General features: G+C 42.0%; 1 protein-coding gene and 1 long non-coding RNA gene across 2 annotated transcripts in view; one reads left to right on the top strand and one right to left on the bottom strand.

Annotated features, from left to right (window-relative positions):
- The first annotated feature begins 39 nt into the window (after window positions 1–39).
- On the top strand, window positions 40–21,561 carry LOC125317855. The gene is made up of 2 exons (XR_007200204.1): window positions 40–435; window positions 10,649–21,561. It is a non-coding gene; the product is annotated as an uncharacterized LOC125317855 (long non-coding RNA).
- The window catches only part of LMNB2 (lamin B2), a 37,043-nt gene continuing 14,281 nt past the window's right edge, over window positions 1,278–24,039 (bottom strand). The window contains exons 3-12 of the mRNA XM_048287973.1: window positions 18,512–18,668; window positions 17,690–17,815; window positions 15,125–15,295; window positions 11,883–12,008; window positions 11,464–11,684; window positions 10,607–10,898; window positions 9,976–10,083; window positions 9,031–9,150; window positions 7,546–7,647; window positions 1,278–6,446 (exon numbers count right to left, since the gene is read on the bottom strand). Coding sequence (XP_048143930.1) covers window positions 6,405–6,446; window positions 7,546–7,647; window positions 9,031–9,150; window positions 9,976–10,083; window positions 10,607–10,898; window positions 11,464–11,684; window positions 11,883–12,008; window positions 15,125–15,295; window positions 17,690–17,815; window positions 18,512–18,668 — 1,465 coding nt within the window. The 3' untranslated portion in view covers window positions 1,278–6,404. The remainder of the gene's footprint in view (window positions 6,447–7,545; window positions 7,648–9,030; window positions 9,151–9,975; window positions 10,084–10,606; window positions 10,899–11,463; window positions 11,685–11,882; window positions 12,009–15,124; window positions 15,296–17,689; window positions 17,816–18,511; window positions 18,669–24,039) is intronic.

Here is a 24,039-nt window from a genome sequence, read left to right as displayed (position 1 = left end):
CGCCTCCGCCCCCGCGCCGGGCGGGACCGAGCGCCGCGCACCGCCGGGGCCGCCTCAGCGGAGCCGCCGCCTCAGCGGAGCCGCTCCCTGGCCGGGGATGTCCGTCCCGCCGCCGCTCGTGGCCCGTGTCCCCGAGCGCTGGTGTCACCGCCGGCCGCGGAGGAGGCGGCCCCGAGCGAGCTCCCAAGGGATCCCCGGGGCTGGGCCGGGCCCGGGTCAGACAACAGCATTCGAGTACTAGGGCTCAGCTCAGCCCCACGAACTGAGGCAACGGGAAGGGGCTTTAAACCGGCAGCACCGAGACACAAACGCTGACCAGCTGCACCCCGTGGTGAAACACCGGCTCTGCTGGGATCCCTGCAAACTCCCCTGTGAGTTGTCTCCGGAATTCATCCCTCTGTTCTTCGAGGCTTCCTTCTGCCTTACATGACTCAGGTGAGAGGCCCATGCCCTTAAAGTCTGCCTCAATTCCATTACACTTACCTCCATTAAGTAAGAATGCTGTGGGACGAGGTAGAAGCAAATGGAAGAGGACAATGCTACGGAGTTCTTTTTCATGGGTGAGATGTGATGTGCAGGTAGGAGATGGCATGAGAGGAGGGGACTGGGTATGACAGCAGAGCTAAAGCCAAAACTGGGCTCATCTTCACTAGCTCAAGCCTACACTCCAGAGTACTGCAAACCATATCATCCCGTCTTTGGATCTGCCCACTTCAAACAGAATTCATTCCTACCACCTTGCAGAAGCATCATCAGCTAGCACTAACAACGGGGCAGCTGCCTAAGATACAATTTTAACATGAGTACGGACTGGAAAGTGGGCTGGAAGCTGAGCCAGGCTGGCAAATGCGTTAGCTTGTGGCAACGCTTCTGGCCATCCCTAAGAATCCATCACTGCCAGGGACTGGTATCTGCTCTCATTCTTATTTAGCATCAAGTAAGTTAAAACGAAAAACCCCTTCAGTGCAGGGGTGATGAGAAAGCAAGGGAAGGTTTATCTGCTCCAGCTCCTGATATTCTTCCCCCTGCTTTTGTTGGTACTGATCAGAGAGGACACAGCACGTTCTACTAGCGCTGTGTCACATTTACGGAAAGCGTTCGCTTGCTTCTGGAGCGCACCGCACGATCCCCAGAGCACATTCTGTGATTCAGCTGATCACTGTTAGGAGCACAGCTCTTTGTGTCCTCTCTCCACACTTACTAAAGGCCTCCTTGGATGAATTCTCTCAAACAGCCCACATGATCTGTGTGTTGGTTAACAGACAGAAAGAAACCAATAAAATGCAAAACATTTATTCGAGTGTGTTGTACAAAAAGTTTCCAGTCATAAAATGTATATTACAAATCATTGAAAAAGACAAGACATTTGGCATGCATATTCTAAAAAGAAAAGAAAAACCACTTTGAAATGATAAAGTCTAGATCATGATGTAGTTTTTCTGAGTTTCAAGTGAATATTTTATAATTTTGCCTTTGTGTTTCTGTTACCAATCTTTTTAATAATTCCCTATTTAAAAAACTTGAACCTTCCAAAAACTCATCTGCAGCAGCTGACTGGAGGTGGTTACTGCAGTGCCCTCAAGCCAGACCTATCTAAATCAAAATTTTGTTAAAAAATAAAAATCATAATTCAAGTCACAAGGCATCACTGCTATGAAAATAAGAGATCAACTGTATTTTGTGCCCAAATGGAAAGCAGTTTGGCTTAAACTTGCTCAGAATAGATTATTGCTTGTAATTTTAGTGTAATGATCTGGGTTGCTGAATATACAGTAACATCTGCCTTACCAAGATGGACTTGTCACTTCAGTAATAGCTAACTAGAAAAGCTGGAAGTTCAATAAACCACATCTTATTATCTCGAACTCCAAGTCAATTCACTGCTTGTGCTATTCTGAATGGAAGCTTTGAATATCGAGCATCCTTTTCACTCTAGACCTTAGCATTTCAAGAAAGGCATGTTTACAAATAATAATTGCATGTAAATATGGTCTCGTATAAAAAAAAACAACAAACACCTTTAAATAATTTTAAAACTGGTTTAAAGCTAAGCATATTGAAGGGCAAATAAAAATTCTGTTTCCCAGGCCATTTTAAATGAGAAAACAATCTCTCCAATATAATTTGTCCCGACATTCAGCTAAAACAGTGCTTTGAAAAATGCAATCACTATCTCACCTTCCGCTCACTGGTTCACAAGGCTTTGCTCACACAGAGTTTGGACCCAACAGTGTCAATAAAATGCAGGATCAAATACGGATATGCCTTTGTTTAGAGATAAGACTTTCAAAAGAAGATACACAAAGAAGAGATAGAATGGTTTAACAGTGAAGACATGAGAAAAGTGGCTACAAGAGATCTAGAACATACAGCATGCATGTTTTCCTACAGCATCAAAACCTTTCTGATGCACATAAAGTAACAGATTCTTCAATGCCCTGGGATGCAGAGAGGATTTTTATAGGTCTGTTCTAACCTGCAACCTCTGTTCAGGTTGCAGTTAAAGGGCCTTTATACAAGATGACCATTAAAAAAGAAAAAAAAAGGTGTATAAAAGCCAGTAAGATCCCTGAACTGAACATGAAGTGTCCCGTTGCTCAAGGACAGACACCACACGTAGTGATCTTTCACAGTACAGTACTGCTTCACACTGCAGTACAATTCCCACATTACTGCCAGCTTGCACACATGCTCAGCTGGCTTTTACATCACAGGAAGCAGATATTTATATTCTTCCTGAGACTTTTGGTTCCTGCTACAAACACAGACTACGCAGCCAACTCCCCATCTAATGGCAACACAGAGCTGAAGACAAGTGAGCAACATGTCAGTGCAAATGATGGGTTCTGTCAGAGCCAAGCTGGAGCCCTGTGTAGGCATAAAGAGACCTGCTGGGAAATAGAGCTGTGAAGCAACAAGGGAAACTGGAAATACAGCTGTGCAGCAGCAAAGGAATCACAGGAAATATGGAACAAGGGAATCCCAGCCACGCCCGCTCCTTGCAGTATGTCACTGCAATGCAACAGTTAAAAGGAACAAATGCAGAAGCAAGGGAGACAAAAGTGGCATGAAATGCCAGGGACTCTGAGGCTACACCTCACTCCAGAAGACACCACATTCCTGACAGGTCTGCAGATGGATGGACTTGTTCTGAGACAAGTATTTTCATGTGGCATGAGCTTAGGAGGAGGCAGGATACATCTATTGTATTTTATATGATATTCTGTTATGATCTACACATAGGAAAAACTATTTACTATTTCATCCAGAATAAGGTTGTATTTCTGGAATAAGAACATCCATATGGATAGTTATGCTCAATTAACTACTCTGATAAAAGCTTCATTTCCCTCATCAGGGACACCTTAAAATCACTTTTCTCCAGACAAGTCAAATCTATTTCTCCTTCAAGCTTTATGCCAGGTATCAGCACTGGAGTAGAACTGCTGTCCACGTTCTAATTTTGTCAAGACTGGTTCATATACAGGATCAAAGAGAAAAAGGGGGAAAGGCGACACTGGATTTCATTTGGACAAAAAGCTTTAAATATCCTGAAAATTGAAAGAAATCCTTGAAAGATGGAAAAAAAAGAAACAATGCTTTTTGGGCTGGTAAAGCTACAAAACTGCCTCCCAGTCTGGCCAGGACAGTGCTGTTAGACTGAAGCTCAGCATCAAAAGCAAGAGGCTGGGATGGTGGCTGGAGAAGGCGACACACAAAAAAGAAAGTACATGGAATACAGTAGTTCTTCTGTGTCTTGTAATTTACAGCCAGGAGTTATTTATCATATTTTTAGTGGCCTATTAAAAAGCACTGTGGTAACAGAATCATCCACATTCAGACTGTTGGCTTTTCCCACAGTGTCAATAACAGGTTTATTTGACCTGTATATACCTAAACATGGTCCTGAAGAATCAAATAAACTGTTTCCAAAGTTAAAGGACACAGTTCCAATTCTAAGGACAAATTCTGCAGACTGTTACTCAAGGGCACAGTGCTCATCACAAGAGATCTGCAAGCACCAGTTCTTAAGGCTACAGGAAGACACATTCCCCATACAGTAGCTGTTAAGAAAACTATGGCTCAGGTAGCAAGAGGTTCTTCATTCGAGCTGCCTTTCTGAGGCCATTCTTTACAGGAAACAAACAAAGAAAAAACCACAGAAAAAATGCAAATTAACTGCATGTTCATTGCTTTAGTATTTAAGATCACAAAATAATCTTAAATTTACAGGACAATCATAAAGGAATAAGCAGTCTGAAAACTGGCCAATGTAAAAAAATAAATACAGATCTTTAGGGGAAAAAGCAAAAAGCCCTCAAACACTATGTCAGTAGAAGCTGTGGGTCAGAAAGGGAAATGGTGTCCAGTGGTTGGAAGGTGTGTTGCAAAAATAAATTTACACTGATTGCATTCATTTGCATAACAGTGAATTTAGAAAAGGTAATTGTAACAGTATGTCTGAGAAACATAATTTCACTAGATACATCTTACAGAGAAAGAGACATGATTTACTACATATTTAACCTTCTACTCAAGCAGAGTGGGAAAATTACATTAGAAAGATGGCCAAGTACATCAATGCAGTTATCCCATCAGCCCAAACAGCCAAACCTTCATCCTGTTTTTTTGTAATGGGTCTTTCTGATAATGGATTAAAACGTAATTCTAAATGTCTAGTCAGCAACTCAGTCATCCCATTCAAATGGAGAAAAGTAGCATCTTTGATTTATTTTTAAATGGTAAAATAAATCCTGAAGCTTAAAGCCCCTTTTGTTCCCACCCTGCTTGCATAACAAAGCCATCAGCCAGAGCCACTAAACTGACCTTCTAGGTTATATCTGTCAGTCACGATACTGTTCAGAGAACATAATGTCCGAAAGCCACCGAAAACATCCAAACCTTGTCACTTGTCTGATGAGTCTTAACTATTTGAATGACACGATCAGAGTTCAAGAGTGCAGGTAAGAACAGGATTCTATGCTGGAATCAAAGGGTATCCAAATTTTGTATCCAAACTAGTAGCTGAAAAAACATTTGCATTCTTTGGAGCAGTCAAGTATTTTCCCTCGTGCTTAAGGATGAACACTAACCCTTAGGGGACTCAAGAGTTATCTCCAGAGAAATGCAGCAGCAGAAACCTTAAGCTAAATGGACACTGTCAGATAAAAAATGCATCCTATTAAAATAAAAATCACGTGCTGCCCATACAACACATATAGAAAATGTGTTTTTTATTATTCTCCTTTCACTCCTTGTTAGACTTTGCCTCGAGCACTTGAACGCTGCATCACTTACGTCCTTAACGGAGGCAGTTCCTTTGACTATTTAAAAGGCATTGAACTATTTCTGCCGTATTTTGCAAATATTGCTCCTTAGGATATCTGACAATGCCCCTTTGAACACAAGAGAAGTATGAACAAGCTGTATCTAGCTCTGATTAACAAAGTCAACATTTACATGGGATAACCTTTAAAATTCCCAATATTTATCATTGCCAAAAGTATAAATATGTTTTACTTCTAAAATCTTAATCAAATATCCTTAAAGCTGAATATGTCAAAAGGATTAAATCATAAATACTGAATATCACAATTTGTGTCCATGATTTAACTTGTGACAATGGCAAAATCCCTAAAAATCAAACATTGCGAACTCCGGGTTTGACACTTCCAACTTAGGATGGTGTGTATATTCAGGAAGCAGAACCCACCATCTTCTGAAATGATGACATGGAGCTCAGGTGTGACAGACCCAGATGTTTTACCATTAGGCTGTCAAATCTTGGAGAAAGACACGATGGCAAGGTCCTGAGTCAAAAATGCCTACAATGAAGCTTCCCTGTGTCATTGCAATTGTGGAGCAGCACTTTAAATGAATCTGGGGTCTAATTTTCCTAAGCTGGGAATTGCTGAGGGTACCAGGCAGAATACTAGCATTTCTACAACTGTGGAGGAAACACTCTGTGAATCTCTCCCAGGGCCCTGCAGATGAACACACTTCATTGAACTTCTTTTCTGGGGGTATTATACTGGTTGTATATGTAATTATCCATTTACCATACACTCAAGGAGTCTCATCTCATTTTAGCTAAAAATCTCTTTTCTGCTTTAGGTTTCTATGTAAGACTTTAAACTCTGTATGGGGAAAAATATTGTATTCCAATATAGCGTTTCAACAAAGAGGGAAAAATAAAGAAATCTATTAAAAATTCTGGCAGTTTTGTTCAGTAAAGTTTTTTTCTGAAATTTTTTTTATAAAAATGTACCAAGGCGTAAACGTCAAAGAAATCAGGTGATGCATATAAAAATAGTTTTCAGTGGCTCTGGAAGGAAAAAATAGCAAAAATAAAAGGAAATAAATGAAGGGGAAAAAGCGCAAATAATAGTTTCTTTCTTCTCTTTTCACATCACTGAGCATCCTCTAGAGGTTGTTCTGGGATCCCCCTAAAATAAGATAGGCAGAGTTGAATTCAATTCTTACCAGCTATTCAGATTGCAAGCCTAGACTGGTTATCATCTCAGTTGTCAAAAGCACTTTTTTAGTAGTTTAGTTATATTAAGGGAACATCACTACTCTAGAGGAAGGAGAGCACATGCCCCGGTTTGCTGCCAGGACTGACACACTGCCCCTCTGGTTGTGCTTTCCTGCAATGGGTTGACTGGTTAGTCCCCATATTTCCAACAGTGATACAGATGACAAATTAATGATGTCATTAGCTCGAGACCAGCAAGTTCCTTTATTTCAAATGCTGATTCCATTTGAGAGAGATCTCTGCTGTACAGCTGCTTTTTTGGGTAAGAAAAATCAGTTGCTTTATACTACAAATACACTGCTCAATCTCTTTGGGACCAAAAAAGCTTTGAGAACTCAGCTGCAAACCTGCACAGAATGGGTTCTTTGTGAAAAGAGCTACTGATGGCCACTGATCAGAGGAACAAATCACTTGAGTTTCAAATTTAAAATATTTTCTGATATCACCTATATATCTTTCTCCTTTTTTTGCTGTCAACTGCTGGTCACTTATTTCACATTATTAAACTACGGGTTATCAAAACATTGAGGTGGTATTATTAAGAAAAAACAAGTTTATTTCAGGTGTAGAAGATATATTGTATCAGAAAATAAACCAATAAGCTGAAGCTTGCAGCAAGAGAAGTACCACGCATTCCTGGCTTTCAGTGGTTATCTGGTAATATTCTGCTTCCAGCAAGAATGTCCCAGCTCTGTTGTACAGAGCAGCAGATACTGAACAGGAGGAACACTGCCTGCTAATACTGCAAATGTGTGATCTGAAGCACAGATACCCTGAGCTGGCATCAGCCACTGCCTGAGCTGTACCAGGACGGATCCCAGCAGTAACTCCTGGCAGCACCGCTCACATTGTCCTCTCTCTGTGCACTGCAATGTTGCAAGCAACCATTGGAAGAAAGGACCAGGAAGCTCAGAGCTGACAAAAGTTGAACGGGACCCCCTCCTAAATCTTATGCCTGATTGATCCAACTAATGAGGCACAAGTTAAATATCTTCTCTGCATCTGATTACCTGTTGGTTGAAAAGGTCTTCTTCTCCATATTCTGCTTCGTCTTCTTCCTCTTCATTCTCTCGCATGACTACTGATTTAGTAACGCTTCTCACTGCAACTTCCTACACAAAATGACAGATAAGGAGATGGCCAGGAGTCATTATCTATCCATTAAGTTTTTGCTATACCATCAATATAATATCCTTATTAAATTTTGGAGAGTTTAAAGCAACTTAGCCTAGATTTAACACTAGCTATGCAAGCAAATACTGGTAATATCCTGCAAACCACAACATCATTCCTATTTCTGTGCACTAAAAGGCATGGTAATGTAATTCACTCACTTGAATTCTCTTTCATTACCCTGGGATTTAAGAGGAAGCAGATGTGTTTCAGGTCATTAGTAGTCAGTTTTACACAAGGTCACAGCAGACACAGGTAAGAGCTGACTGAAACACAGTGTAATGTGAGAAACTAAACTTTCTCAGTATGATTACACAACATTAAGAATATTTGCAATTTCTAATAAATATTTAGTATCAATTGCATATGTTGGTTATCAGCACAGTCTTACAAGCCAGGCACTAAAGAGAATTCTAAAACCCCAGGAAGCTTCCTTTATTACTAAATTATTTTTAACACTTCTAACTAGTAAGAAATTCTTCTGCCTAGTTGCACCATGGAAATCACAGGTGAAAATCTCTAGTTGTGGAAAATGTTGCCCTTAACATACACTCCTAAGGTAAAGGTAACCACAGTGAAAACAGACATGAATTTGAAATTTTTTCAGATACTAGTTTGACCACACAGTTTGAATACTGAGTGTTAGCTTTCTATTTGTACAAATTACCCCCACTCCTACCTAATCCTGCACACAACGTTGTTCTGGAAAACTGCCAGCGAGAAAGGCAACACAAAAACTGATACAACTGTGGTCTGTTTCCTTTTCCTACTGCTATCAGATTGCTGGGATGGTTATGAGTAACAGCCAAGGCACGATTCTCTCTTGCAAAAGTCATCTGCAGGGATGGTTTTAAAAAAATTAGCTGTGAGCAGATGTAAGACAATGCAAAATGCTCAGGAACATCTGCCCAATGAGAACTTATGATATGCTTCTAACATGGAAAGGACAACTATTTTCCTACATTTACACTGCACCTCAGAACACCATAGGGACTATATAATGGAACTTCAAATTGCCAGAAATGCTTCTTTTCTTTGTCTCTTTTGAAAGTACATACTGCAATTCCAAACAAATTCTCTACTAGCAGCATATTCTTCTAAAGCAGGAAAAAAGTGTCTATGGGCATAATCATGACGATCACAGTCTTCAAAAATATCCCAAAAATGTCAGAGATATGTACAGACTTAATTATTTCAGTGTTATAAACTGACATATTAGAAGACAATAGGGGAGATCTTACAATCAGGATCTTGTCATTGTGTCATGTCACCCCACCCTCAAATTAAGAGTGGGAGATAACCAGCCCATGGACACAACCTACCTCTCCTTCAGAGTTCACGAGGTAAGTGCGGATATTTCCACCAGTGCCCCAGCTGCCTTGATTCTTCCACACGAGAACAGAAGGGGGGCTATGAGATACGCCTGCATCTGCTCCCCAGATCTAGTGAGAACAACAATCTGTAATTAGCTGTTTATCCAACTTTTTCCTTTAAATATACATATCCCCCTAATTCTCCTACTTCACTCTACGTACCAAGTTTTTTTTTCTGAATTCCAATGGCAGTTTTGCCCTACTTTTAACTACACTATTACTTGTAGTAAGGTATTAAAAAAATCTAATATTGCAGTCATCAATTCTTTTCTGAACAAATTTCTTCTACCACTGTCTCAATAACCATACTTTATGGAGCCAAGGCAAAAAGCAGCATGTAGTGTATCAACCTAACCTTTTATATGTATCTGAACAATTGATACTTACTTAGAAATAGCTGCATGTGATTAAAAGATACATTTGTTTCTCCTTAAAAGAACATGTTGCAGACTGAAAATAAAATGTAAAATTATTGAAAAGCAGCTGTTCTACTACAGTTAATGCTGAGAAAATCCAGTCTTAGCTACAGTCTACTAGTCTGGATGAATCCTCTGAACTATTCCCATTTCTTTAAGAGGTTGACCAGGATTAGGGTTCCAAACCTGGGCAAAGTTGTTTGGAAACAAATAGTCCTTGATTAATCCCCCAAAATATCTTTTTATTCAACTTTCTCTGTGTCCAAAAAAAAAAAAAAAAAGTCTTAAATACTTAAGTACTAATACAGGAATTCATTTTTTGTTCTGCATTTTTATAACTGAAATCCTGCTCCTCTAAAGTGAGATTCATGAACCCCGAAGTTACACCCCAAATCAGGCTGTAGCAAACTTCAAGATTTCCAATTGCCACAGCATCAACAGAAGAATATGTTGTTGACATACTGTAAATACAACTTACTGTAACAGTCTGCCCAGCTCTGAGGACATACTTAGGAGTAAATTTGTAAGCAATTTCTTCTCCATCTCCAATTTGTCTTTTCAGTCTCCAGTTACCCAAAGACTGATCCTAACAGAGAGAATCAGAAAGTTATTCAGAGCGAACAAAACAGAACAAACAGGCATCAGAGTCTAGGTCTTTGTTATTAAAATAATGGGAATATAAATTTATTTATATGGTTGTTAGACATTTGCATTCTACCTTGAAAGTATTTGGTTATATCCAGTTAGAGTCTAAAGTGTAAATCCCATAAGGTCATTCAGCAAAATTTTAAAAGATATCCATTTCACACAACAAAGTTCTGCTAGACAGCAGGCTGTTTCTGTGAGCAATGTCCCAGCACACATTTACACATTTGGGACACAAATTGTGTTCTCTTCCTCCAGCAAACATTACACTCATGTTAACCAACCATTATGCTCAACTTTTCAAAGTTGATTCCTGGAGTTGATTCCCATTAATTCTTGGAGGATGCTGCACCTTGAGATGCTGCTCCTGCTCTCCACATGGGTGTACCTACTCATGCTGCAAAGGGCTGTGTAACATCTCAGTTTAGCTCCTCCTTGTTTTCTATGAGATCTGTGATGCTCACCTTCTCCGAGTTGTTCTTAAGCTGAACATATTTGCCCTCCAGGTCTATCTCTTCTATGCTGATACTTCCTGTAGCTGAAGCTTGCTGGGACATTTGAAAACTACTGCTACTGCTGCTGCCACTGATACTTCCAGTGCCGATCCCGCTTGTTCCACTGCCGGAAAGCTCCTCTGCTTCAATACGTTTTCTCTTGCCTCGGGAAGAGCGAACAAGTGAAGTGCTGCTGCTGCTGCTGCTGGAGGTAGCCCGAGAGACTGTGACACGGGAGGAGGGACTTGGAGAGAGCTTCAACCTTAACACAACCAAGAATGCATTTTAATGAATTTATCCAGAGAACCACAGACAAAGCTACAATATCCCCAAGTAACCAGACTGTAATGTGCTCCGAGGCTGACAGCAGCCTCACTCTCAATATCAAGAGGACTTCATACACAAGGAGGAGGGGGCTACCCATCCCTGAGGAATGTTCTGGCAGTACGACCATGTGACGCAGAAAGCAGTGCTACTGAGAGCAACACAGATCACTTAACCCCTCCCTCCAGTACAGCTACTACTAAACACACTATTCTCAGGCCCCATGATTTAAAACCACAGAAATACAAGCACTTGAGTAAAAAGATGATATGAAGACCAAGCACAGAATGATATATTCCACTCTACTCCAAGCCCATTATAAAAACCCAAAATAAAGACAGTGTTCAGTTGAGAACAAGTGTTCCATGCAACACACTGTGGTGTGAAGCCAACTTCAGTGAAAGAAAATCTGGGCATTCCTGCACAAGTGGTAAAAAAATAAGTGCAAGAAATGAAAATAACACTTGTAAGTCCTGAGAAAAGAAAGTGGAATCTGTATGTACCTTTCCTCTTCTCCTTCCAGGAGTTTTCGGTAAGCACTGATCTCCATGTCCAGTGCTAATTTAACATCAAGCAGTTCTTGGTACTCTGTAAGCTGAAGCTGCATCTGGTCCCTCATGTCTGTCATTTCCCTCTCCTTTGCATCCAGCATCTTCCTAAACTTCTCCCGTTCACCAGCCATCATTTCCTCCAGTTCCCGAATGCGATCTTCTGCTGCACTGGCCTAGGCACACAGCACAAGAAAAAGACCACTTGGCATCCATGCAAGTCCACTCAAAAAGTTAAAAGCCTTCTCCCTCCCAAATGAACATAACAAAGATCTCTCTATGTAAAATTCAGAAAATATGAAGGGTCAGAAATGTTAATATATTCACACAAAACAGCTGTGTGTTTGACCCAAAAGCAAATTTAGTCCCTTTACCTGTTTCTGAAGACCAGAAAGCTGGTAGCTGAGAGCTTCTATCCTCATGCGAGCCTCCTTCAGCTCCTCTCGAGCTGCACCAGCAGCTTTGTCATTTTGGTCAGAGGACAATTTGGCATTCTCCAGCTGAAAGGAAAGTTTTATACAGCTCACTTGTACTGAGTTAGAAATCCAGCAATATACTTTTGGTAAAAAAATAGCAACTGTTTAATTTTAAAAATTTTAAATGGTCTGGTAAGTTTAGGATAAGAAGTGCATAACATTAAGAAATGCTCTAAGGACCAGGAAAATCTATTTCAGATCTGTTCCTAGAGGATTTGCTTATGCTGTTAAAAAAATACTCTATTAGCCCTTCCATTATACAAGCAACCTTAGTTTCCAAAAAACTGACCACATGCTCTGCTTGTTTGTCCTAAGGCAAATCACACTGGGTGACAGCAAAGGCTGCCTACCTAATTCCTGTCCTGGTCCAACAGTTCCCTGGATGCCCAGAGACCAACTCAATAAAATATTCCACAGGTATTATGTCTCTGCTGGCCATTTGCAAGTCAGGGACTTCCTAAGTCAGAGACAATATTTTGCTGCTTACTACCTCTCCATGGATTTCTCAGGCAGGAATTTGTCTCTGCTTTTTGAATTTTTGGGGCAAAGAGTTTAGCTCTATATTAAAGAACAATCCTTTTTGTTTCTTCTCAATCTGCCACTGGACATTCACTGTTCCTGCTCCTACTGAAAAAATAATAAACCATAACTCCCCATTCACCTTCCCCCATGCCATTTATCCTTTTACAGACATCCATTCTATCTTCCACTTCTCTCAACGTGTCTCTTTTCCAGGTGAAAGTTTTATTTAAAGTTTTCTCATGCATGACTTGTTTCCCACTCTAAATTGTCTTTGTCAGTCTGGTATTACTCTGTAGTACCTTTGCAAGAAGGAATAAAACTACCCACGGCACTCCAGACGACATCCTGTCCCAGAGGCAAAACAATGGGTTTGGTTTTATTCTCTTTCCCTAATAGTTGTCAATATATGATTTGGTTTTAATTTTTGTTAAATTCACCTAGTGAACAAGCTTCATTTCTAGTGGTTAATTTTAACCAAAACAGAGAGAGCAAAACCAGAACTGTTACATGGTAAGTTTCATGAAAACAGAGAGCTAGAAAAAGCATCCTTTGCATGCCTTGCAGCTGGACTTCAACAATTTTGCCACACCATGGAATCCACTCAAAAACTAAACCGATCCAATTCTAAGAATAGTTCCAGGGAGAAGATGTTCTTTAGCCACACAGCACAAAGCTTTATAAAATCAGTCTTCATTAGCTCTGCTATTCACTAGGTTCTGAGCAGCACACACAGAGCCTTCTTTAGGCTACAGATTTTGAAGGAACTTCAACTACACACTCCATTACTTCTTGTAAAGTTTAAAATTAAAAAATATTTGAAGTCTGACAACCATTCACAACCTTACAGTCATGCTGGCATAGTGCCAAATACTCGGAATTTCTATTGCTTATTATCACAGATCATGATGATCTTTCTTAGAAGCCCCTCTTAAGTATTCAAAAGTCACAATAAAGTCTCCCTGGAGAGTTCTCCTGTCCAGGCTGAACACCCCATCTCTCTCAGCTCTCTCCATAATAGAGGTGCTCCAGTCCTCGGAGCCTCGGAGACCTCTATTATTTTGTGGCCTTCCCTGGACTTTCTCCAGCAGCTCCACATCTGTCCTGTGCAAGAAGTAAGCTTTTACCCAAGACCGTCTCATCCTGGAGCTGCTCAGTAGCTAAACCTAATGATTTGCTTTGACATCATATTCCTTCCCAGCTTTGGTCCTCCAACAGGGACACATCTTTGTTCAGAAATCACAGAATGAAGTTCACAGCTAAACCCTTCCCTTCATATTCCAACTTCATCCATAACAACCATCTTTTATGCAGGGAAAAAGCAGCTTAATTTGTTCATTCCCCTATTCAAAGCTTGTACTTTTTCATTCTCTAAGTCTGTATATTGCAGCCTTTTCTTAAAATTTTTTTTCTAAGCATCTTCTATCCTGGATCCCCTTCAGACTGTGACAAGTCAATCCAAATAGCTCCTTGTATAAAGTACTACATGTTCCAGAGTTCTGTGAATAATTCCAACACTGCCAACTGTACTTAATTTTGGGGTTTTAGTATCTATTATCTATAGTGTTGCTGCTGTAAGTTAAATATTTGTAGATCTGTGTTTCTCAAACCAAATAATCAACCTGAAGAATTCAAAGGGAGTCTCAGTGAAGGGTGGGGAGAACAATGTTAGCAGTACCATCATTCTTCCAGACAAGAGAACAAGAAGTGGCTGTAACTATCGACAACAGCCAGAATTGCCATGATGGGGCTCTGAGCAGCCTGGTCTAGTTTAAGATGTTCCTGTTCAAGGCAGGGGGCTGGACTAGATGGCCTTTAAAGGTTACTTCCAGCCCAAACCACTCTACAATTCTATGATTTCCAAATTATATACCATGGTTTTCATCACCAAAGCTGGTCAAGAAAGGTCTGATGTCTTGCCTGAAGTTTCCCTGTCACCAAAGAAATCACAGCTGCATCTAGTAATTTTCCAGTCCAGAACTAACTTAGATCATTGAAATGTAGCCAGGCTTAGACATATTCGTAAGTGTATTGGCATGATTAAGAACACTGCAAAGACCACAGTAAGAGCAAAGTGACAATGCACCCTTAGACAAGAAGGCCCTTCCAGTGTGTCTGTATTAGTTTGCAAGCTCACTGCATCCAAGCAAAAGCCTATACTGAAACACACCTATTCCCAAGCTCTCCAATCCCCCCCTCCAGCTTCTTATGCACAACATATTGCACATGTTGCAAGTCTTCTCTACCCCCTCCATTTGTGAGGAAAAACTGGATCTACTGACATAATAAAAGAACCCTTACAGCAGAAGACATTGTCTAAACACCTACTGCATGACATCCACTGTTCCCACTGTGTCTTCTGCAGAGACCAAAAACAGCCACACATGTATTCTCACTAACTGACCTCTCTTGACTAAAGCTATTGCTTGCTATTACCTCTGGCTATACCCTCCCTGGAAATGCACCAGCACACAGGTCCCAGGGAAGGCATTTGAACACTGGGACAAAACTTCCTCAAGTTATAGTTACTGGTCTCCTTAAGAGCAGTAGAGCTGGTAGAAGTGGTTTTTATCTCACAAACTGTGCTTCCAGTCTGACAGTGCTGTGGACAGCAGTTTTACCTTAGCCTGATAGGTCTGCTCCAGCTCCATCTTATACAGTTTGACTTGTTCATCGTGTTGGTTTCGCAGATCCTCCAGAGCCTGAGTCATTTTGGATTCATACTCCTGTTGGCGGCTTGTGTCCACCTCGATCAAACGATGTTCATGTCGTTTTCTTGTTTCCCTTATTTCCTACACACACACAAAAGAAGAGGGACAAATTCCCAGACTAAGGTAAACAGTGCAAGCAGTTACAGTCAGACAACAATTAACTACTGCAGCACTAACTATTTAGTATAATGGCGCTAAGTACTACAGGCATTTAAGCCTGGGAATTGCTGCATGCACTAACAGATTCAAGTATCAGGATGTAATTCTTAAAAGTGATCCAGCTTAAAACCAGCTTCAGAAATAGCCATATACTGTCTAAGTAAGGAGCTGGTTTATGCTACAAAAGTCAAAATGGGGGGAAGGGAGGTGAAAAAACCATCAAGTTTTCCATAGCAAAGAGATTCCATATGCTGCACTACAAACTCTGTCCTTCTTAATAAACATCCTGACATCACAATAGCGGTCTACACAGAGTCAGATGAAAATGAACACCTTTTGTGAACATTATATATATATTAAAAAATCATTACAGGGATAAACTGCATCTTCAAATTTCACTCTTAAGCACATGCTGATCTCATATATTTTCTATATACTTGATGACCCTTCTCATAAGATTTTGATTAGAGTATTAATAAAGTAGCAACCCAAGCAATCCTGAGAACACAATTTTTTATGACTAGAGTTTGTACTAAGGAATTTTCATTTTTAGAAATGTATGAGTTTTCTGTGCCTAAGAACACTGGTTCCAAACTAGTAAGGTAAGGCTTACTCATGCACTTATTCATGCAGAGACCTGGCCAGGTCTGAATGTGTGGTATGAGAAAAACAATTTCTTCCTTCAGGGCAGGACAAACAACCAAGGAGTGGTTCTGAGTACTGGGAGGAGGCCTGAAGTTAGCAGCAGGGCCATGAGGAACAACAGCAAGTGAAGCAAGGCTCAGTTTTGCCAGACTGGAGTCATAACAGGCTAACACAAATTCAAAGCAACTTTACTAGCTGTTTTGCAGAAATGCTCTACATCTAAAGATAGATCCCGAGAAATATGTCCTTTTACTGGCAGCAATGTGCTCTGAAATGATATGGAAGAAGCTTTCCCTCTGTGGTTAATTTTTACACCAAGAAAACTAGCAAGCAGCAGTCTCTCAGTAACTGTAGGCAATGACAGCTCAGAAGCTGAAGGAATGTCTTGGGGGGACTACAAAGGATCAGGTGAAGGGCTGAGCTGATCCAGCAGCTCAACACCACTAGAATAAGCAGGCCTCACTTGCCACACTCCCAATCACAATGTTTTAATTCTAATGGAGACTTGGACCCTTCAGTGAACCAAATCAATTCACTAACGTAAAGGAAAATCAATTTCCTGTAAAGCAAATCAATTTCTTTATTGCTTCGCGTGTTGAATTGGTGCATACAAGAAACAAAGAGCTTCAGGGATGGCTAAAGAACACTCACCCTTGGGCACAGCAAGCTTTAGCAATAGCTTCTGCTGTTTCATTTACCATCACCTTCAGTCAATAGTGACACATTCTCCCCAAGAAAAAAAGTTATTTTAAGGTCCTACAACCAATCAAGGGTCTGTCACTGCAGTCAGTATACCAATTCAACCACTCCAGGGGCATGGAAGTGAGACAATGGTCAGTACATCTCAGGGTGATCTTTGGTTTCTTTGCCTTGCTCCAGCCCCTGTCCCCTGTCCTTAGCCACACAGCCCTGTCCCATCCCTTAAACCAGTCTGAGCACTCCTTTGGATTCTGTGGTAAAACATAACTCAGCCACTAAGTGGTTAAAAACTCAACCAAAAAAACTTAAGTATCTTCCTAGTTAATCTGGTTGAAATGGTTTGGTGCATGGTGAGCCAAGCATCACACCTAGAGAAAGTGAGAGAATGGCAGAAGCATGTGGAGACTGCTCAGCAGCCACTCATTGAATGAGCTTGCTGAACCACCAAAGATGGAATAAACAGACATAACACTTTGCATGTGGTACAGAGAGAAGGTCAGGCTTCCCTTTCCCAATTCCCACTATTACAAAAATTTTGGTCTTCACTAGAACCATTCACTTAACAGGCAGAAAACTATCTCTGCAATAAGCAAGGCAGTTGCATACTGCTCTTGTCAACAAAAACAGGTTATAATCAGGTCCAGCAACCAAAGCTGGCGCAAGTAAAGAGCAGGGCCATGCAACCAGGTCCAGAGAGAGAGAAGAACAACCCTTTCCCACAGCAGTTAGCTGGCTCCATGAGTTCACCTGCCCATGGAACAATACTCTTGTCACCTGGCTCTCATACTGACTCCACCACTGATTAACCATGTAAAAAGGTGTAAAACCTTTAACTATTTTATTACTCAACCCATTTATAGGAAGGATAATACTGATTTTCTCTACCTGGACTAGTTACTAGTTGCTCATAGTCAGTTTGATTAAACACTACATTAACTTTGGACAGTGGCAAGATTACTATGTTGATAATACCTCCTCAAATACATTCTTCCTGAAATCCAGATCCTCTTGCAAGCTCTGGCACCGATTTTCCAGGTCCACACGCATGAGTGTCTCCTTCTCCAACTGCTTCTTTGCCACAGCATGACCATCTTCAGCCTAGTAAAGAATTTTAAAGATAATTTTGTCTGGATTCCTATCTTCCATCTATAAACCTTTTATGGTCTTCATTTGATGTCTTTGGACCAGTTATCCACAGTAACAAATCTAATGTCAAGCCACTGATTTAAAGAAAACCAACCCACACCACCACCACCAGAAAGAAACACAATAAACAAAAGCCCCACCAAAAAAAAAAAAGAGTAAGTGTGTGTGTGTGTATGTGATATTTAAACCAAGCATATATGTTTGCATACCAGCTACTTAAAATGTAGGATTAGTTCAATACATTTTGATACAGGAGCCAAGGGTTATTAATTCCTCAAGCACAGTATGTTGCACTTTCTTTTTCTTGCTAGCATGGTCCCACTGGGTACTCCAGCACAAGTGTAAAATTATGCAGGACCTTACAAAGGACAACATTTGATAACCCAACATCCCATGAGTATAGAAACACCAGAAATTTTTTAATAAAAGCTTCTGATGAGCAAAATGTCTAAAATAATGTGTTGATTTGGTTGTTTTACATAGATTTTTTACAATGTAGTTTTGTATCCAAGAGGGGCCAGGCAAAGGTTCAGCAGTAAGCAAGGTGGATCATTGATATTCAGACTATAAACTAACTGCAAAGAAAAAAGGGAATTTACACTACACAACCTGTCTTGTGCTGAAGCAAGAAAGCACTCCCTACCATACCTTAGCAAGCTGGGCACGCAGATCAGCCACCTCTGCTTCCAGACTGCGTTTCTCATTCAGGACAGTATTGAGTTCTGCTTCACTTCTGTGGAAGAGAACTTCCAGATCCTTGATGCGACCCTGAGCCACAGACAAATCTGCATCTTTCTTCTTGTAGCTGGAAAAACAAAAGTACATTATACTTATATGTGGGTGCACAGCCATCCTGAGCATGTCCTGGTTACAGCCACAGGTATTTTGTTATCACACACCTTTTATCAAGCCCAGCTCACCACTACATGGCTCCTGCAGTAACCTGCAAATGCTGCTGATCATTGACCTGGAACACCCCCAAAACAGTACCATGTGCAGCCAGTATCACGTTCTGTAAATGCATGGCATGGTAAAAAACATGTCATGGACAGACAAGGGAAAAACAAGTGGCAACTCTGGCAGCCAAGAGATGGTAATACACACAAGGTGCAAACAGTACTTTTGCATCTGGCAGCTACACAGCTGCTATCCTTTACTTTGGAGTACAGCTCATGAAGCAAAGTACATGCAATGGCCAAAGAGGCCTGAACATCCCCAGGGTTTTATATCTGATGTGGTCAAGCCTATTCCTCATTATATATTCCCACACAAAGTAGTAAAATAAAACAATCCACTATGGAAATGTGTTCACCTTTCAGGAATAAACCAGTATTTCTTCAGCAGCATTCATTACAGTCAAAGCATGTCCAAGCGCTTTAAATATCATTATTTGAGCTGTTATATCTAACTTGCAGATATCATCAAGGTAATCTTCCTCCTGCCCACCAAGTATTCATCAGTCTTTTCAACTAACATAGTGACTTTCTGCAGCTTTTCTCAGCATGTATCATTATGTTATTAAAAAACTGTTTTGTTATGTGCTGTAATCCTTCCGTGTTGCTGCTTAAGCTCGCTGTTCTAGTCTCACACCACACGAGGTGCAGGGAACAATTTTTTATTTTTTTCTCTTAAGACATCTCAGACCTAATTTTTCTCCTTTCCTTTCCTCAAATTTCTAATCTATAGATCTGTAGTTTGCACTGTGGTACGTAAGCTGCTTTTAAGCGCCCACAGAAATAACTTTGAAGAGAATTCCTACTACATATAGGCTCTGTATTCAACCTGCAACTCCAAACATGAAAGAAAACCATTACATTTGCAAAGAGAAGAAAAAAAAGCTGAAAACTACTGCTCTAGATTATACAAACCTTAGTGACCAGCCCAAATGCTGAGGCTTGGTTCCCAAACTCCTCATCACTTGTACAGTCTTCTTGAATTTCTAATTTGCCTGAATTGGCTAGAATTATTTTACAAAAATCCTCCATTATGGGGTATTGGTGTGCTCTACATACAAAATTTCTTTACATGGTTCAGCGTGATGTGCACCTTTTTCTAAGTTAACACCTTTATTTTGTGATGCATGCAGCTTGTGTTTTCTCTCTACATTTCATAGTGAAGATCTTGGAATTTGTTTTCATTTAACTGTAAACAATTTTTCTTATCGGTCCAATCTGTCACTGTGAATTCTGTTCTGCAACATATGTGCAGTGTCTTCAAACTCAGCAGCTTGCTGGAGGCATATAGACAAAACATGGCTTCTACTTAAAAGACATTTATTTAGCAGCCATCAGAAGGTCACAAGCACTGTATTACACATGTTGCAATGTAAAACAAGCCACTGTGCCCGTGTCACAACCAATCAGACCTGGGAGCCTTCCGCCTGTGCAGGACCCAAAGGGCAAATGCCACTTCACTCCGAGCATGAACAGCAGTATGTGCTCACACAGCCTCCTACTTCCTCCCACCTGCAGAAGCCAGGCAGCAAGCGAGTGCTTCCAGGGATGGGAATGAACAGAAGTGTTTGATGTACAGCTTGACAAAGAGCCATAGAGAATTCTTGACAGTGATAAGTAACTTTGGCCCCCCTCAAGGACACTAACAACATTGCAAGCCACTTTCATTCACATTTTTATTTTCACTTATAATTTCAGCCTGGCTTATTGCTTTCATGCAAAAATGTGACAGAAGTTTTACAAAGGTAAAACTGCTTTTGGGGGTCTCTGAGATGTTAAAAAGTTCCCAAAAGCAGTCAACGCATCTGGTGAGTATGTCAATGCTTCAAGGAACACCACATTAGGGTAACTCTTGAGAGTTCTTTGTTTCCAGAAAGTGCCAAGTTTGCTCAAGGGAAATGTTTCAGTGACCACAGAATCACAGGATTGTTTGGGTTGGAAGGGTCCTTAAAGCCCATCTCATTCCACCCCCATCATGCTCCAAGCCCTGTCCAACCTGGCCTTGAACACTTCTAGGGATGGGGCAGCCACAACTGCTCTAGGCAACCCGTGCCAGGCCTTTACCACCTTCACAGGGAAGAATTTGTTCCTAACATCGAATCTAAACATACTCTCTTTCAGTCTGAAGCCACACCCTGCTGTCCTGTCCCTACACATGGGGTAGGTAGCAGGCAGAGGAAGTCACAGCATGACATTCACCCCTCTCAGAGCTGGGAACGTGCAGCTCCAGCAGAAGTCTGCTACAACAAGCAGAATGATGACACCTGACAGATACTGACCTTCAGACCTGGCTTGACCTGGGGAAAAGTGATGCCGGTGAAGATACGAACAGACACTTCATGAACACCAGGACAGGAGACTTTCCTTAACCATGCCATCAGAGTTACCTCTGCTATCAATGAATGGAGCTTATTCACTTCACCAGATCTGGTTCAACAGTCTTGTGGGAGGATGGCGTTCTACCCAAGCAGAAGTGTTGTGCACCTCATCATCCATACCTCCTCCACTTACCCCCTCCCTCCAGCAGTCAAAAGTTTTGTCAAACAGCTGAAGATGAAAACACAAACACTGGAAGCCGTTACACAGCATATAGGACAGAACCATACCTGCTACAGAATAATATGAGAATGGCTATTTTTACAACAATATTTTAATTCTAGATTTAAAAATATGTCCCGACTCCTGATACAAACATCTTTAAAAGTTAAGCTGTTCCTTACATAATATAAATGGTGTTCAAACATCCTAAAGATATTTAACTTTTTATTAAGTGAAACTACCCAACTGCTTTATGAACCTAGTTACAAACTTGGTTCAAAGGAAAAACTTCTACATTCATGAGTTGCATTCAAGGTACAAATAGCATATATATGTATGTATTGTATATGTTATAAAATACACAGAATCACAGAACGGGTTGGGTTGGAAGGGACCTTAAATCTCATCTTGTTTCACCCCTCCCATGGGCAGTGACACCTTCCGTTAGACCAGGTTAGCTCCAAGCCCCACACAGATGGGGCAGCCACAGTTTCTCTCAGGGCAACCAGTGGTTGGATGTTATGTTCTTCCCCCAGAGGGTGGTGGGGCACTGAACAGGCTCCTCAGGGAATGGTCACGGCCCCAAAGCTGCCAGAACTCCAGGAGAGTTTGGACAAGACTCTCAGGCATAGGGTGAAATTTTGGGGTGTCTGTGCATGGCCAGGAGTTGACTTGATGGTCTCTGTGGGTCCATTCCAGCTCCAGATATTCCATGATTTGATGATTCAGTGCCTCACCACCCTCACACAGAAGAATTTCTTTCCAATATCCCATCCAATGCTGCCCTATGTCACCCTTGTCCTACCACTATCCGCCTTGTATAAAGTCCCATTCTGTCTCTTGGAGCCCCTTTAGGCCCTGGAAGGGGCTCAGAGCTCTCCCTGGAGCCTTCTCTTCTCCAGGTAAACACCCCAGCTCTCCCAGCCTGGTTTCAGAGCAGAGGGGTTTCAGCCCTCAGAACATCAGAACACATGGCTGCTGGGGTTTTAGGAGTTTCCCTTCTGTTTTCTTTTTCTGTTAAAGAATTTTCCCCATACATGTTGCCAGGGGGACAAATTACTGGGTGCTGAAGAAAAACAAAAGACCTGTCCACAGGGGGAGGGGTCCATCGGGCTACTCTTTTTCACCTGGGTTTGTGGGCTGTTAGTTCCTGGTGTTTGGATGGAGAGAGAGGCTTGAAGGAACTCGTCAGCACTGAAGACTTCTGCTTTTTCGGCTGCCTGCCTTCCTTCCTTCTACCGGAGAAACCCCGCGATCCCAAGCCCACCTTCCCTGCCCCGCTGGGAGCTGGGCCGTGGCCGCCCTGCCCCTGCCGTTGTTTCGAGCCTTCGCTGCGTTGTAGCCCTGCTCACCCTGCCTGCCCAGACCTCCGGGGGGTTCCCACCGCAGTTTGGATACATCTCGTCTGCCACCCGGGATTTGTGCTCGTCCCTGCCGTTCCAGCCTGCTGTTCCCGAGGGTCCGGCCGGACACCGGGATCGGCTGCCCAGGGTTTGTGAAGCCTTTGTTCCATCCTTCCCGGGATCCCGGGGCACCGGTGCCGCGTGCTCCCCGAGCTCGCTCCGGAGCGCCCCCTGCAGCCGCGGGGGAACCATCGCACCTGCCCTGCTCACCGGGAGCCGCCAGCGCCCCTGCCGGCTGCAATCGGAACTGCACCCGAGGGGAAAGGGCCTGACAGCCGAGAAGGCTGGCACTGGGTTTGTGATTGTTTGCTGTTACTGCCAGAGTTATTGTTGTTTGTTTGACTGGTTATACACATATCGATATATGATAGTAAAGAACTGTTATTCCTGTTCCTCATATCTTTGCCTGAAAGCCCCTTAATTTCAAAATTATAATAATTCGGAGGGAAGGGGGTTGCATTTTCTTTTTCATTTCAAGGGAGACTTTTGTCTTCCTTGGCAGACACCTGTCTTTCAAACCAAGACAGTGGCCTCCTCTGGACTCACTCCAGCAGTCCACATTCTTCTGATGTTGGGTCCCCAGAACAGAACACAGTACACCAAGTGGGCTTGAGGGGGCAAATCACTTCCCTTGACCCACTGGCCACACTTCTTTTGATCCAGCGTAGGATATGATCAGCTTTCAGGGCTGTAAGTGCACATTGTTAGCTCAAATTCAGTTTTTGATCCATCGATTGGTTCTCCTCAGGGCTGCTCTTGATCCATTCCCACCCATCCATTCTGTGTCTGTGATGGGAATGACCCAACACATACGCAGGACCTTACACTTGGCCTTGTTGAACTTCCTAAGGTTCACACAGGCCCACTTCTCCAGCCTGTCCTGATCTCTCTAGGTGGCATCCCTTCCCTCCGGTGCATCAACTGCACCACACACGTTTTGGTTGGCTGTTCTTTCTCATTAGAAGGAAGTGCTTCCTGCCCCTTGCCCCCCTCACCCCCCAGACTCACGTCCAGTTTCCAGTGGGTACTCTGGAAATCTTACGGAGATTATGAGCTGGTGGCTCCTGAGATAATAGGAGCCAATAGGGAAACACATGTGAAACACCTCCAAGAAATTAACAGGCATTCATCTAAGAAGATGACACAGCCGACAGCCCAGCTGTATGTCTACACCAATGAATGCAGGGTGGGCAACAAACAGGAGGAGCTGGAAGCCACTGTGCTGCTGGAAAGCTGCGACCTAGTTGCCACTGAAACTTGCTGGGATGAATCGCATGACTGG

The sequence above is a fragment of the Corvus hawaiiensis genome, chromosome 28 (genome assembly GCF_020740725.1).
Source record: "Corvus hawaiiensis isolate bCorHaw1 chromosome 28, bCorHaw1.pri.cur, whole genome shotgun sequence".
Lineage (NCBI taxonomy): Eukaryota > Metazoa > Chordata > Aves > Passeriformes > Corvidae > Corvus > Corvus hawaiiensis.
Note: the sequence above shows the minus strand (reverse complement) of the source record. Positions and strands in the feature narration are given on the sequence as shown.